This window comes from Gymnogyps californianus, chromosome 14 (assembly GCF_018139145.2).
Source record: "Gymnogyps californianus isolate 813 chromosome 14, ASM1813914v2, whole genome shotgun sequence".
NCBI lineage: Eukaryota > Metazoa > Chordata > Aves > Accipitriformes > Cathartidae > Gymnogyps > Gymnogyps californianus.
In genome coordinates, this window is record NC_059484.1 from 16,789,258 (window position 1) to 16,805,705 (window position 16,448).

Genomic DNA, 16,448 nt, shown 5'->3' on the forward strand with positions numbered 1-16,448 from the left:
GGGCCGGCCTCCACAGCTGCCGTTGCCCGGAGACGATCGCAAGCTCGCCGGGGGAGGAGGCGGCTGCGAGGAGGAGGAGGAGGAGGCGGCGGCGGTGGCGGGGGGCGGTGCGGGCTGCGGCGGCAGTCGCTGCGGCGGGGCGCGCCGGGGACGCAGCGCTCCGCTCCCGCAGGAAGCGGCCCGGGGCGGGGGCGGCCGCTCGCAGCCATGCCGGGCCCGGGGCGCTGAGCCGGCCCCGCCGCCCGCCCCGGTCCCGACCCCGGCCCCGGCCCCGGCCGCGCCGCACAATGGAGGAGGAGAGGTAGGTACCGCCGCCGAGCCTTTGTGTCCGCCCGGGTACCGCGGCATGTCGGGGTGCAGGGGGGCTCAGTGCCTGCACGGAGGGATGCGGGGTGGGGATGCCGTTCCCCGGGGAGCATTCCGTGGCTGTGCGCAGGCATGCGGGACGCGGCTTGCGGGGTTCCCCCCCCCCCCCCATTCCTGCCCGCTTGCAGAAATACCTTCTGCGATGAGCGCCTGCCGTGTTATTACTAGATGCTGCAATGTCATGGTGACAGGCTGCTTCGCCCCGTATACCCAAACCGAAGGAACAGAGTGGTTTTTCAGTGGGATGTGGTTTAGGTATGAATAACGAGGTAAGGGAAGCTGCTCCAGTGGGTGTTTTCTAAAATGGCCCGTGGAGCACGGGGAGGTGTGGGGCAGGAAAGGTGGGCTGGTGTGCTGCAGGGTCGCTCCGTCGACAAGATGCGCCTCGCAGAATGCTGGGCTTGTGTCTGCCTTGCTTGTATCTTGAATCTCCAGCAGCTGACTTCGTCATTCAGTTGAAGACATACCCACTGTTATTTGCTGCTTTTTTGAGTAATGAATGAAAATCTGTAACATCTGTGGAGCCTTTGTGGTCAATTTACCTGTCTCTGTGTGTGTAAGCTGTACACTGCGCGGGCATTAACGGCAGGCAGGAGGGGATCCCGTGTCTCCCTCACCGGTAGCTCGGCGACATATACTTTATTTCCTGCAAGGCAGCTGTTTTGGTCCAAAACCTGTGTGCAGAAGTGCTCGCGGAGTCGACCTAATGTCCACTGAACGCATAAAAGAGGTTATTGCTGCGCAGGGACTTCATAGATGCCGGAGAGAAGTTCAGTGTTTCTGCTCTACCTTCGTTCTTCTTCCCCTCTGTTGGGGTGCCTTTTGCACACTACTAGCTCACTTGTACTGCTTCAAACTAAACATTAAGCCAATTTTGGTTTTTTTGGTATTTTTTTTTTTAAAAACAGGATATGCTGAGTGGTTCCTTTTGTGCTAGTGACCTTGCAGGGGGTGGGGGAACAGAGAGGGGGCTTGACCTGCTGGTAGTACTCATCGTAAGGGCTTGACAGAAGTTTTGTTTAAATATGATACATTGGAAAATTAAGCTGGGGTCAACCCCCAAATTCTGGAAGTTTTCCCTCTGTTGAGGGAAGACATTCGCAGCAGCCTGTGGGAGTTGCTTTCCAAGCTCCAAAGGACAGCTTTCTACCCTTACATGACTCAAGGGTTGCAATTGTTTGTGTATTTAATGTGCAAAACAAAACTTTGTCTGCCACACCTCTCTTTAAATTACATTGTAGGGCTTCTGCTTCCTGTAAAGGTGTGAATGGCCACCTCTGGATATTAATCCAGATATCAATTAATATTTCAAGTGCATTGAAATCTTAGCTTGTCATGCTAGATGCTAGCCTATGGAATGGCTTTTCCTTTTTTTTTTTTCTTTATGTATATAAGTGAGTCTAGTGTTTGAGGAAGTGGAGCGGAGCTGTTTTGATACCCCAGGCTGGGATCATCCTTGGCACTGTAACTTATTACCTTTTTTTTTATGGCTACCACCAATGGTCTCATTTTGACTGGAGGCCTTTTGCTGGGGATATAGCGGTGAAAAAATCACAGGGGAAGTACCTGGACTGTTTTGCCTCATCCTTTTTTCCAGACCATCTGTTTTTAGGGCATGAAGGACTGTCCCCATCAGGATGTTCTCTGCCTCTGGAAGTGAGGAATGATTACCCAAATTGCTGCTTGTCTTTCTAGTTTTCGGTAAGAGGAAGGCAGTCCTGAACTGCTTGCGGGCAGGAACGATGCGGGTTTTGACTCTTGGCAAGGAAAGCTAGAAATATTCACCTGTCTCCTGGTTCGAAAGGGCACGTTGTGTGGGACTGCGCCGAGGCTGCTTTGCCTGCTCGGAGCAAGTCCTGGGAGGAGGTGTTAAAAAAATGACCTTGGTGGGCGAGCACCGTGGGCTGGTTCTGTTCCCATTTTTGTACTTTTGCCCGCATTTCAACTCAGATCTGTGTCATGCAGATTAGGCCTCAAATTTTACACTCTGTGACTTTCATGACAGCAGAATTCCCCCTGGTTTTTAATGTTACTGCTTTTTCCGTTTTTGTAGTCAGTGAGGAACACGTTATTGGTGCTCGCATCACCTCTGACTCTGGTCCCAAGCCTGCCCGGACTCAAATATCCTGATAACTTGCACATCCGAGTTGTTCAGTGGTGTCATGTGCCCGTGTCATTGCACATGGGCAGAAGCAGCCAGGGGCAAGGGGGATTTAACCTGAAACATTCACATTTGGCAGTAAATTATTTCAGAAATCTGATTTTCTTTTACTGTGCTGATAGGGACTTTCATTTTATGGAGAAATTACGTAAGGCTGTATGATCGGGCATGGTACTCCGGTTCTGAATTTGCAAGATGTGTTTGAGTTTGAATAGGAAAAAAACCCCTGGAATGTTAAATTTTTTTGGTTAAAGAATTAAAATGCCTGTAATTTTAACTTTGTCTTTGAGTGGAGCTAGTCTCTTCGTAGTATTTGTTTGAGAAATACAATATTTGCCTTTGAAAGCAAATGCTATTGTCATATTTGAGTTATTTTGTGTTGTTTCCATTACTGTCAGCAAAGACGTTTCTTCTCAGTAGTTCCTGAACTCTGCTTTTCCCCTGAGGTCTCCTTTGATATGAATATCCTTTTGGGGGATCTGTTGTATACCAATTGTGTGCTTTTTCTAAGCTAATGTCTCCATGTTGATGTAGGCACTGAAAAAATTCAACAAAATAGGAAAATAGTATTGCTATTAAAAAAATTCCTTTCCATTATGCTACCTCCCATATGTTTTAATGATAATATGTTTCTCTGAAATCCTCTCAAAATCCATCTTAGTGTTTGGATTCCTTCAGTCACATTTTTTTACTGTCTTTGTATATACCTAAAGTAAATTCAGAAATTGAGATTTTTATAAATATGCCATTACACTGACATCTTTTTCTTATTGTGTCTGCCTCACTCGAGGAATAAAACTATTGGGCATAATGTATTTGCGCCATGATTTTGGCCATTGATTCTAAACAGAGAATTACGCCAGTTAAGGTAAAATGACTTTTCATTTTGCTAAGACTAAATTAATATTTTGGTCTCCATTTATCTTAGTAGAGGCATTTAAGTTTTGAACACTAGTAACTGCTTTTGGGCGTCTGTCAAATTTTTTAGATCAGAGCTGTGTCACACCTCTCAGAAACAGAAGATTAACATTTTACGGTGATGATTGTAATGTATCCCACAAAGAAGCTCCATAGGCTTTGAAAATTTACAGTTAGCATTTCACTTTTAAGTTAATATAAGGATATGAATTGCCCACGGAGGTGTTGGATTGCCCGCGCTGCAGGAGGGCAGGTCGCCGAGCCCTCTTTGACTCTTTGGCCAACCTTGGGGGGCCAAAGCTCCGCAGTGTTATGGGACAACCCAGGAGAGCCGACCTCAGCCTGCGGTGCGCTGGTGGGAGATGAGGTGGCTCCCAGAGACACCCCCCCCCCCCCCAGTGTAGCACAGCAGGATGAGGCTGGGCTGGACGGGACATGTCTGGAGTCCCATCATCTCTCCAATGCAAGAGCCTGGTGGAGAGGGACCTTCGTGCTGTCCACATGTGGGCTAGGAGCTGAGCCCGTGGCTGTTCTCCCAGAAACATGAGCAGAAGCTCATCCTTCTCTGCTCCGAAGGAGAGTGCATTTGAGATCTGCCTCTCCTTTAGCGTGAACTCCTGGCTCCAGTAAAGCCAGTGGTAGAATTGGTTTTGGCAGAGCCGAGATTGTTGTTCCTGGGGTTTACCAGCTCTCTGCACGGCAATAATCTTACCAGGGGACAGTTTAGCTCTAAGGAAGGCTTTTATTCTTTCGCGTAATCTACAAAGACATCTGTAATTACTGCTGGTAACTAAGGCAACCCAACTTTATAGTTGATACGTGCATGCAGGAGAGCTACAGGTTATGGGTTTTAAGAATACCTTTCTGTTGGTTGGTATGTGGCCACGCTCAGGCAGGAGCTGTGCTGTGAGCCTGTGGGTAGCTTGAGCTGAGCCCTGCTAGTGGGTCTTGGAGAGGAGGAACACGGTGTAAACGGGATTGTGATTACCTTCGCTGGCTTAATTGGGGACTCTCAAATCAGGGTTCATTTGTTCTACTTGAGGACAGCATTGAAAGGCCATGCAGGCGGTGGCGGTGGGGTTGGCACTCTCTGAAAGTAAGAGCCTCTTTGCTTATTTTAGGAGAATCCTGCTGTGTCCCTAACGAGGATGTTCATCTGGCCCAGGGAAATTAAATCATTTGTCCATTCGCTCGGTGCACGGCCTCGGGTAGCCCAGGAATAGAACAAATTGCTTCTGGCAGCCGGCTTGCGAGTCCCGCTGGTGTAGTAGGACATCGGCTAGGCAAACATGAAGGTGCTGGGGGGAAAGTCTCTGTGGTCATGGGGTGCAGGGGCTCCAGCACGTCCAGGTGGTCTTGGCCAATACCTTTGATCAGAGGACCCTGTTCCTCCTTTGCTTTGCTCCATTAACATAACAGTGTAATAAGCGTAATAATTCTTAGTGTTGTGGGGAAAAAACTCAGAAAAGGGCTATGCAATGCACTGTTTTGGTCTTCTTAGGGGTGGCTTTTGCTTTGTTGCAGGTTGCATTTGCTTGGAGCATTTAGATTCTTGCATTTTTACACTGGAAATGTGTTGGTGATCTCTGAGAGTGCATGCATGGGGGTGTGAAATCTTTCTCTCAGATAAAATTATCCTCCATCCATTACTGGAACACAGTTCTGTGGAAGCTGAGTCAGTCTCAAAGATGAGTTAAAGGCTCTTGGCCATTAATTTTTCAAATGTGTTTTTTATATGAGTCATTTGGAAAAACTTTAAATAGCATATCTTGATTTTTTTTGAAACAAGTTTTTAACCAGACAATCTGCAGTATTTTCTTGTGGTGAGCCTTTGGCAAAATGTGAAATCCACCCCTGCTAATAAAGCTGAGGATGTCTTTTAGGATGCTTTTTAAAAATTTACTTTCCATGCTTTTTAGGAAGAACTGACTGATCTTTTTCAGAAATCCTGAAGCAAGGTTTTTGCTTTTAAAATGCACAGACAAATGTTGGTGGAGTTGAGGCTTTATGAAGGCTTGTTGATCTGACATTTACTTTGGTGTTGAATGAAACTTGCCGTGTCCTTTGAACTGTATCTTTTGCCAGCGGAAAAGTTTGAACATAATGACTCTTTGGTCTCCGGCACTGGAGTGCTAATAAATAAATCTCAGCGGTGTGCTTTTTCGTATTAAAGAAGCCCCATGATTTTTGTGTGCATCACTTGATCTTGTATCCCGCAAGGTCTGTCTTTGACAATGACCGAAGCAGTGTCCCACGGCGGTCCGGCTGTCCCGCCCCAGAAGCGGTGGGTACAGCTGTCCTGACCGCTGCCTTTCGGTTTCACTTTCTTTTTTTTCTTTTTCTTTTTCTTTCTTTTTTGTTTGTTTTGTTTGCTTCCTGTATGTGTTTCAGCTTTGGAGACTGAAAGCTCAGTGAAGTCACTTGCACTTCCAGAGCGTCATTTTTCACTCCTTGGCTCCGGCGTGCCACAAGGGCAGGTTTAGCTGTTTAAAAAGCAAGGGTTTACGCTGGGGTGTTTAAAGCTGTGGTCAAACTTCCCTTGGCCTAAGATTTCAACCAGGACTTTTGATAGATACAACACTGAGGCTTAGCTGAATTTGGCCGTGTCCCTGGAGCAAGGAGACACCCTTGCTGGGGTGTGCAGACTTGGGGAAGAGCCGAGTGCTGCTGCTGCTCTGTGCCCGTGAACACTGCCGGCGGTACATGCGGCACAGGATGAGTCCAGCTTTCTTCAGGGACAGAAAAGCTGGCTGTGTTGTCGCCTGGTACCAGTCCTTGAATACTGAACATTTAACAAGAAGTATTCTTCTTTCTGATTTTTTTTTTTTTTTTCTTTTAATCCAGCCATACTAAGCTAATTGGATGATGACTGTAACACAGTCTGGGAAGTTGTCTCCCTCACTGGGACAAGTGTGGAGTGATGTTGTGCTCAGCCTTGCAGCTTCACTTATGACTGAAAATATTTCACTTGCTCAGCAAAGTGAAAGAATTGGACTTGGCTGGTTTTTGGCATTAACCTTTGTCTCGGGCACAAAGCTGGAGGCCGCTCAGTATGCAGGCGTGTATTTGAGCTGCGTGCAGCTCGGCTGCTATTCAGCGTCTTCGTTCTAGAAGAAGGACAATGCAACCCACCGAGGACAGCTCGGGGGGAAAAGAGCTTCATGTGGTCTCAAGGGACACAGTGCTGGTAAGAGCCACCGGTCAGGAGCAGGCAATGGGGAGGGTGTAATGTTCAGCGGGGGCTTCACACTGTCAAGGGGTTGTAAATTGTGAATAACCGTGTTTTTCAAAGGAAAAGTCACTGTGTGTGAGTATACATGTATATAGATATATATGTGCATGCATACACACCTTAGCAGAGGCTGGCAGGCTGTTCTGGGGAAGGATCCTTCCACACTTCCCTGGCTTTGTACCCTTCTTCAGACATCATCTTCTGGTCACCGGTAGAGCCAGGATACTGGGCTGCCCAGACTGTTGGTTTAACCCGATTCAGCCTTTTTTATCGTGATACAAGCCCAACTAAGAAAGGTGGCAGGGAGGAGGGGACAAACATGAAGCTGAGGGAGACCGTCCTTTGGAAGGAAAACTCTGAGAAGGTCTCCAATCTGGTGCATGGCGGCGATGGGGTTACCTCCGAGGTCTGCTGTTCGCTTGGGGTTGGCTTTCGACATGGACAACGTTGCTTGGCTTGTGTTGTTTGCCTTTGCCTGCTGGCAGGTTTGAGGGGTGAGCCATGGGTGTAAGCAGAACAGGGACCTGGCTCTAAGTGCTGCTTTTTTCATAGGTGGAAACCTTTAGCTCCGAGTGATTTCATATACTTTCAGATCAGGGAGGTAGAGATATTGACCTGATGTCAATTCTGTAGAAAGAGCCAATGCTTCCGACAAAGTAATGAGGACGCGTATGTGCCTTAGGCACCTGTTGGCCTGGTTAAACACAGCACATAACTGGGTGCATCTGGTTTGACATTACCTATATAGCTGGTGGTTCTGGTAGGAAAGTCTGGCTTAATAATTCTTTCTATACGTTTCAGTGGCACTAAATAGACCTATTTCTAAAATGGAAACAGGATGTGGCCTCTGTAAAGCTAATGCTTTGGAAGCTGTGCAGGGAGTTTTAATAGTCCTTTTCTACTTGCCTCTATAGAAGAAGATACAAGTCATGTATTGTATGCTTGCGTTTTTCAGATGGGACATTGAAGACTAAACTTCTCTTTCTCTGTATGGATGTTAAAGTATCCATGGTACTCTTGTAGTTCCCAGTGCTGAAGTCTATTTCTATTCAGTGAGGCAATTATGTTCTGGCTTGAATTTCAACTTACACTGCTTTCCTGGCCTGAAGCCTGTAAGGCTGGGCTTTGTCCTCAAGTGTTTGGCACTTTTTCCTTTTCTTCCCTGCTGACTGAAATGTGGGCTGGGTTGGGTTGGCTTTCATGCAGAAGTAGTTGCATTTTGTGATGCTCTTCATATGGTGAACCTGAGCCGACTAACAAACATGTAAGTAACTTCATGCATAATATCCTGTGCTGCAGTTTTATGATACCTTTTTTTTTAAAGTATCATTGAATTAAACTTTCTACTGCTTTTTTTCGTCCCTGTTTTTAGCATTAAGCAGAGTTCCCGATCCTCTGAGGCAGCTGAAGATGAAAAGGACCAGCGCACAGTGACAGTCAACCCCTCTCACATGAGAAAGGCATTCAAGGTCATGAATGAATTACGGAGGTACACTTTTGACTTAATGGGCACCCTCTCTGGTTTAGCAGAAATGTGCTGATTGGAATAGAAAGGCTCCTGGGAGACTTAGAAAAAAAATCTGTGCCATCTCTGTCACAGCTAATGGTTGCATGTAGGGAATTAATCAACGAGTAGGAAGAGACAGCTAAAATATAGCCCTTTTGTGGTGGGTTGCTCTTCCCAATCTCAGACCTCTCTGTCTTCCCAGCAGAAGGAAGCCAGCTATGGCTCAAAAACATTGTCTGAGCAATAGCCTTCATTTATAGATGATAATTCATTTAGTCTTTTCCATTACTTACAGTAAATTCAGCTGTAAACTATGTTCTTAACTGAGCTAATGGTCTGAAAACCAATAGTAGAACATTACAGACGTTAAGACACCTATGCATAATTACAGACCAAAGATTATTAATGTACTGTTCTTATTCTCTTTAACCAGCAGCATCGCTCAGTCTGGGCTTAGCACTCCAAAGTAGGGGCTGGAAAAAAAGCAACAACTCAGGAAGAATGTCAGCTCTTGACTTGCAAATTTAAAAATCCTGATATTGGTTAAAAGAGAACACCTTGGTCTCTACACAGCTGCGTGGGTACAGGGAGAATGGAGGCTGAAAAAATATCAGTGAACACAGTCTTCAAGAACCACTGTCATCACATCAGCAATGTGGTGGCAGTGGTTAAATCCGAGTTGTTTCTTGCTTGTTGTTATCCCATGAACCAGATAGAAGTTCAGCAAGCGTTTCTCTGACTAGTTCATTGGAGTCCTTTACCATTCAAATAGAGACTTAGAAACCTGATTTTTAAAAGAATTGCTATGGAAAGTATATGTGTCATACACATGAATGTATGAGCTCCCTCGCTATCCAGATGGTTCGATGAAAGCAGATAACACCCTTTACTCTTTCTGCACACTCAAAGTACTCAAAAGATGCCGTAATAGCCACCTCTCTCCTGTGGATTGAGTAGTTTCCCAATATACACATTCTCCAATGTGGAGAAGGATTAGAAATGTCTCCTTCCGCAGATGTTTTGACAGCAATTCTCAGTTGCATAGGAACAGAAAATGGAAATATCCTTCCCTTGTAACAACTACATGAAGCAGAGTTTTTTGTTTTTTTATTGGCATCCCTCTAGTCCTTTCTTTGTACTGAAAGCAAAGGATCTGAAAACAGAGGTTTGTGCAGCTATATTCAGATATCTATTGTGCTACTATTATTCCTTTGTTAATTGAAGCATAGTGGGAATAGCTGGAGAGGGACAACGTTTCTTAGTGCCTGTAGTTAGCTAGATCTTGGGCCATACTGAAGTGATAAAACATAGGAGACTGAAAGCTGCCCTTAAGCACCTGTTTGATGTTTTCTTCTGGGTACTCCTTCTTGTCAGCTTCTGCTGCTGTTCTGGAATATACGGTTCTCGCGTCTATTGTATGCGCATTAAGCTTGCGATCCGTTAAGCTGTCAACAATCAGTGTTAATAGCTACCTTGAATAATAGTGCCTCCTACAGAGGGTCTAGAAGAATCTTGCTAAGCCTTTAACCTATTTGCTATATGTTGCTCACTTGAAATTTTTAGCTTTCAAATGTAGATGAAATTAATTTCATGAGTGGTACTTTAGATAACTCTAGTCCAAAGAGGAATTGAACAGAGCACCTTTTACATAAGCTGAAGGAAATGAGGAAGCCTCCGTTAAGAGGCTGTTAAAGAGCTCCCCTCATTGCCATCACCCCTTCCAAACTGGGGTGAATGTAGAGCACAGACAATTCCTACTTGCTTCCTGTTTTCCAACGATAACCCTCAATTTCACAGATGTTTTGTTCGTGTATTCCAATATATGGAGGAGACATACCTAGTCCATTAGAAGCTCTGTGTGTGTTTATTTGATATGCGGTTTCCTAAAGACAAAGTGCAGCGTGGTAATAAGCATTTCTGAAGAGAAGACGACATCTAGATTTACAAACACTGATCCTTTTTCAGGCTTGACATTTGAAAAGAACACCCTTATTTTGCATTTGTATGCTCAGACATCTTAAACCAACTTATTGGGAGGCTGAGCACTTCTAGCTGTCTGCATCTCTGAAGCCCTGTGCAAACATTAACTAATGAATCCTCACAGGACATACGTGGGGCTAGTAGAAAAGGTCACTAGTTAATGAAGTGACTTTTCCAAAGCTGTACAATGAGTCAGTAGGGGAGCTCAGAAGTTTTTTGGTTTCTGTTTGGAACCCTGTGCTTTATCCCAGTGACTCTTAATCCCAGACTAATTCATGTGGTAAACAAAGTCCTCAGGCCCGTGGATAAACTCCAGTGATTGACATCTCCTCACTGGGAGACGGCTGAGGCAGCCTCTGCGCTGGTCAGTGCCAGGAGATGTTTTGGTGGTCATGTTCTTTAGGGCCAAACATGGAAGGAGGTACAGAAGTAACTTCATTTTTCCACTCTACCTTTCCCCTGTGGAAAGATGAAAGCGCCGCTGGTGTTCCCTTGCCGTGGCTACTTCTGGTCTTACAGATCTACTAGAGCTTGGCTCCAGGTAGTGCCCAAACTTGTAAGCTCTTCTGTGCCTTCTCCAAACCCTACTTCTTTGAGAGGTGGAAGGAGCCCCTTACCCATCTGTTCTTCAGGCAGCATGTATGCCTAGTTTGGCTTCCAGAATTTTTTTTCTGGGAAAAGCAGAACCACAGGCAGGGCTGCAGCATCGGGGAGGATTCAGGCTTTGCTTTGTAGGCAAGCACTGATAGGAGCTGGTAGCTGAAGGATTAGAGGACCTTCCATTGGGATTTGGCAGAAGCTCAGGTGCCTTGTCTGTAATGGTGGGTCTTCTGCTTACTTTTTCAGGCTATACTGATGTAGCTTTTTGCCCGACCTGGAGTTCTGCAATGATCTTTGTCTTTTCTGGTCTTTTTCCAGCAAGCGGCTCCTTTGTGATGTGGTGATTGTGGCCGAAACCGTGGAGATGGAAGCCCACCGCGTGGTCCTTGCGGCCTGCAGCCCTTATTTTTGTGCTATGTTTACAGGTACTCTTCTTTACACCAGACACTGTACTTGGGTTGAATGGGCCATTGCAAACCCAGAGGCTTCTGGCTGTGCCTCTGGCAGGAGCTGCAGCACAGGCAGTAGGCACGGCCTGTGAGGAAAGGGTTTCCTTGAGAGAGAAGTAGTACAGTTAGGTCTGCAGTTTGCTACACTTGATGGATGATGCTGGTCATCCTTGACTAATTCCTTGAGGCATGATATATATGGGTATGGGGTGGTTGTATGGGTGTGGGGTGAGTGGGTAGCATAACAGGAAGGTTACTATGAGGTTTGGCTCACCGCTTTTTGGGTTTTTCTTTTTTCCCCCTTAACAAGACCTTGGGTCACGAAAACACATCATTAACATCAAGCACGTGTACAGTGCCCTAAATGTTCATGGTGCACATCAAAGAAGCTGCTGGCACAGGAGTTGTAGTTTCAAGGCTCAGCCCTGCTGACGCTCATTTGCAGTCACAGATGTTTAATCTCCCATGGCACTTTTTGCTGCTGCCCGAAATAACACCGTTGTTCTCTCGATCCCAGTGTGTTTTAGCAGCCCTGCCTTTTTGCAGGGTGTGTTGCTGCAGTCCGGTATATTTTGGTAATGGCAGATGCAACCTCAGCGTGAAGGGAAGAGGAGGACAACATTCTTGCTCTGATCGCCTGATCCCTATGGCAGGTGCCCTTCAGAGGCTGTGCCCAGGTGGGGCAGCAAAAAAAGCCATGCCAATCCCAAGGCAGGGGAGTGATCAGCTTATTTAAGTCATTCTAGTAAAATTAGTCTGGTCAGGAGCTCCTTAGCTTCCTTCCTTTTCCTTGCCTTCTTTTCCAGGATGGGAACTGACTTAACCAAATACAAAGAAAATGATTGTACGCTCCAGGGAATGGTTGTTACCGTCCCTCAGGTTCAGCATAAATGAGGTTTTGGGGGTTTTGCCCCTGTTTCATGTTCCTTTGCCTGTGGTTTAGGGGTTGCTTCTTCCTTTTAAAAGCCTTGAGATTAGACCTCCTTTTATTTGCTTTACTGTAAGCAGAACATAGCATTTCTCAGGAAAAAGCTTGTCATTTGGGAAGCTTTCTTCACTTCTGTAATGGAGGCAGGAAAAAAAGCTCAGGTATACACAGATGTCTGAATGTGAGATGAGATGTGAGGTTCGCCATGGTGGCTTTATCAGTGTGGTGAGCTAAGGTGGAGAGCATTTGTGTTTTCTAGGGCACTGGCGCTGCACTGGAAGGGGTATTGGCCGTGGTGGCGAGGCAGAGGAGCAAACTGCTCAGAGGCAACTGTTTGTGCAGGGCACCTCGAGGAGAACTTGCGAGTGTTTGTGATGCTCCTTCCTGATGAGAAGTTTAAAAAAGAAAAATTGTTGGAAAACCGCTCTGATCCTTAGAGGTCATCTGAGCGGGAAGGTGGTGGTGCGGGGCTGCTCATGTTTCCATGCAGGAATTCTCTGGGCTGTGTAATCCCTCACGCTGTGAGTTAAACAGTAATCAGCTAACCGCTGTCATGTGGCCGGCTCGGCAGCTCCCCTGGGCTGTGTGACAGCCTCAGCGGCCGCCGGTCCCCTCCCCCTGACATGTCCCCGGGGGCAGTGGGTCAGGCAAAGACCAGTTCTCCCTTCGCTTTCCGTCTAGCTAGTCCCAAATTTCTAAGGTCTGGATCTCCCTCTTGCAAAGACTGAGTGTGTGATGTCCTTCCAGCTGTGTGATGGTTCACCCTCTGGAAGGGGACATCTTAAAATCACAGCTTGAACATTAGTTGGTTGTTGTGGCTTGGTTTTTTTCCATTGCACATCAGTGATGCAACCCAATGGCTCGGGGGCAGCTGCACCGCGTGAGTGTTTGCAGGACTGGGCAGGAGCTGCTTGTGCACGCTGAGTCCCCACTGGAGGAGCTGCTTTTTGGGGGTGTGGGGAGCTGGAGGGGTCCCCTGGCAGCCATGCGGTAGTGAATGATCAGTGTAAAGCTGTGAACAGTGGGAACCAAACTGAGATCTGCAGCTCATCGACCTTTGCCTGATGCTTGCTCTGCAGGCCCTGTCCCTGTAGGTTGGGCCTGACTTTGGACTCATTCATGACCTTGTGATGACCTTGGGGGTCTTTCCTAAACCATCTAGTGTCCTCTGGTTAGGCATTCCTCTTTGAAATAGCCTTGGGAAGTCCGAAAATAAGCAGACACATCTTCCATTTGTATCTTCCACTGCTGAAGGAGAGATGGGACCCAGCTCTTCCTATCTGAGTGTCCCTTCCCATACTGGCTTTCTAAAGCATTTTGGATAGTGGCTGGTCCTTGTTGGCACCATTCTGTGGGGATGATTTGGGACGGTAATTTCTATCTGTTTAGAAGAAAACACAATCATTTCAGAAAGGATAACAGATACTTCAGTGATGCTGCTAGGACTGTTCCTGTGAGATACCTGGGGGAACTTCAGAAGTGCTGAAGGAGGAAGCAGCAAAGCAGAAAACTCCCTTGCAGGTCTCACATGCCGCTTCAAAGCACTCGCCCCATGCGTGAGAGGCTATGGTTTTGTTATCCAATGCACTTGTATTCTCCTTCAGCACATCTCTGACTTAGGAAACAACAAAAGCTGTAGCTGTGCGCTGGGAAGCCTCTCTGGAGTGCAGTATGTAGGAGGCAGGGCAAGCTGGTGTGCTGGGTAAACAAGGCACTGTGAGCTGCTGCAGTTCTGACTGTAGTTTATCTTGTGACAAAGCAGGAGACCTCTGCTCTCTCCCTGCCCTCATGAGCAGAGGGGAATGGAGAAAGCACCGCTGGGTGTTGAGCGTGATGCATGAAGGGCTTGCCTTCACGAGGGGCTGGTGTCTGCAAAGTCTGTCCCCTAAAGAGGGTCTGCTTGAAGCCAGTCTGCCTGTTTTACCTGCCTTTGCTCCCTCCTACCCTGTCCTGTGTGTCTGCCTGATCGCAGCAGTGCGGGGACAGGGTCAGTGCAGGGCGGCCCTTTCTCAGCACAGCCCTTATGTATGAGAGATGATGCTAGTGCTTTGAATTATTCTGTGATTAAGGTATCAGTTAAGGCTCAAGTCTGACTTATGAAGGACATCCTAGGGGTTGGGTTTTGTGGGCTTTAAGGTGAGGGTTTTTATCTTCTGAAGGGATGTGGGATGAGATGCCTTAATTGACCCACCATTCGGCTGCCCGCAGCCATGCTTTAGAGGCTGTGTTTGCCTTGGGTCTGTGCTTGGAGGAGGGGGCAGCTTGTTGCCTGCTCCTGGTCTGCACCAACCCCTGCCTTGGTTCGCTTGTGGTGTTTTCAGGTTCATCCTTGCTCCACAGTGTTAGAGACATGTCCAGAGCAGCACCCTCTGGCAAGTGGCAGGCACTCAATCACATCAGCGTGGCTGGAGGGGTCGGATCCCATCTGACTGTGGGGCGCAGCACACGAGACTCCCCTTTCTCATCGTGTGCTGGGCTGTTACCAGAGCAGAGGCAGCGGAGGCTGTTAGTATGCAGGGCTGGCAGCTTGCTGGTGGGTGTGGAAGCCCACACAGCCTTTATTTTTGTTGCCTGTGTCACATGAACGCCACAAAGACAGATGATGTTGTTGGATCGGTCCCTCCAAGCTATTTCTGCATCGATCTCTGGGTGCGTGCGTCTGAGCCTCCCCTCTGCCCCGTGGGTCCTGGTGAGCGCTGCGGGGCTCCGGCTGCTGCTCTTGCCCCTTGCTGTGCAGGTGGGTTTTGGCTGGGTGCTCCTTACAGGCACCTCCAGCTCCACATAGGCTGATGGGGACTGGCCTGTTCTAAGAAGCTCCCTCTCATCTCTGGAGATGTTTTTTTCGGGGGGGAGGAAGTGTGTGAAGGAGATGACATTTATTTTGTCAATTAAAAAGTCCTACCTGCTTTGAAGGCCTCCCAAGTGTGGGTCACTTATCCCTTTGTACTTGTACGTTTGTATCCCTGGGCTTCTCTGAATAACGTTTTATTATTTAATTTTAAAAATTGAATTTGGGGCAAATATTATTTCAGTCTACGTTTCCCTTGGGATGTTGTTGGCTCTTCTAATACTTATGGTCTGACCCCACTCCTGTTATTTACCTCCTTATTGGCATAAGTGAAGCCTGCAAAGTTCAATTTCCAGGATCCACATTTTGGTCAAGCTTGGACCCCCTTTAGCATCTGACTCTGTGCTGTGCGCTTAATGTACCTGGCCATATCTTGTCGCACGCTGTACGGAGATGTAGGCTGTAATTACTTCTCCCATAGGCTGCAGGAACTATTTTACCTCTTAATCCCACAGCGGTACTGACTGAGTCACCAGGTTTCTTAGAGTAGTGACTATTCATGCCCAGGTTTAAGAATTGACGCTTCTTCACGCTCTCCTTTGGTTAGCTTTGTTTTTTCACTTGTTTTCTTTCCGCTTGGGAGCTTGTTCTTTCTTTTCTGTGGTTCCTCAAGATCTTGGTGATCAAAACCTGGGTGAGGTCACCGTGTGCGTGGACACTGGAAGGGCCCCGGGGAGTCCTTTCTCCTCCTCCTCCTCGCAGCATGCTTTTGTTCCTGTGGCGTGCTCCTGTTACGCACAGGGTATGTGCGTATGGTGCCTGCACAGCATTGGCCACAACAGCGATGGGGAAGGTGCACGTAAAGCACCGGTTCATGTATAGGCTCTTACACAGATATGGGTTTTACTTGTATATCCATAGGGGAAATTATTGCTCTAGTTCTGCGTGCTTGTTTTTTTTTTAAAGTTATGTATTTGGAGAAAGGATACAGTTTGGATCCAAAGGCTGCCTTGCCTCTGAGGTGTGAGGTTGGGAAGGTGAGAGATGAGAAATACAGCTTTCTGCACAGATGCTTGAAGTAAGGTGTAACTGTGCGGACAGGTTACAGCAGGGTAATTGAGGAGAGAAGCTTGCAGCGCACTGGATGTAACTGCTGGCATATGTGCTTGTTTTCCTCAGCAGGTTTCAGGTTCTTTCTAAAGAAAGAGGGTAATGCTGCCTTGCTTTTATTGTAGGGTATACCACAGAGCACCCTAACTTAGCTGTTGCAACTTACTCATCTACTCATATATATATATTTAAAATTCTAAAAATATTTTTAATACATATATAAAAAATACATATTTTTTAAAAAAGCCCTCCTAAGACTTGTCCACAGTCTCTTTGAGTCTGTCCCTGTGCTGAGACATGGTTGAGGGTCATACTGGGTTTTTTTTTTAGCCCCTATATGTGTTTTGAGTGCAAGTGAACCATGGCAGGTTCTTTTCTGTCAAGAAATTGAGCTTGTTGCGTTTATTGA

At 46.9% G+C, this 16,448-nt stretch overlaps 1 protein-coding gene across 1 annotated transcript in view; it reads left to right on the plus strand.

Annotated features, from left to right (window-relative positions):
• Positions 1-264: 264 nt before the first annotated feature.
• Positions 265-16,448, plus strand: part of KLHL3 (kelch like family member 3) — a 46,449-nt gene continuing 30,265 nt past the window's right edge. Inside the window, exons 1-3 of the mRNA XM_050905165.1 lie at positions 265-301; positions 8,050-8,166; positions 11,083-11,189. Coding sequence (XP_050761122.1) covers positions 288-301; positions 8,050-8,166; positions 11,083-11,189 — 238 coding nt within the window. The 5' untranslated portion in view covers positions 265-287. The remainder of the gene's footprint in view (positions 302-8,049; positions 8,167-11,082; positions 11,190-16,448) is intronic.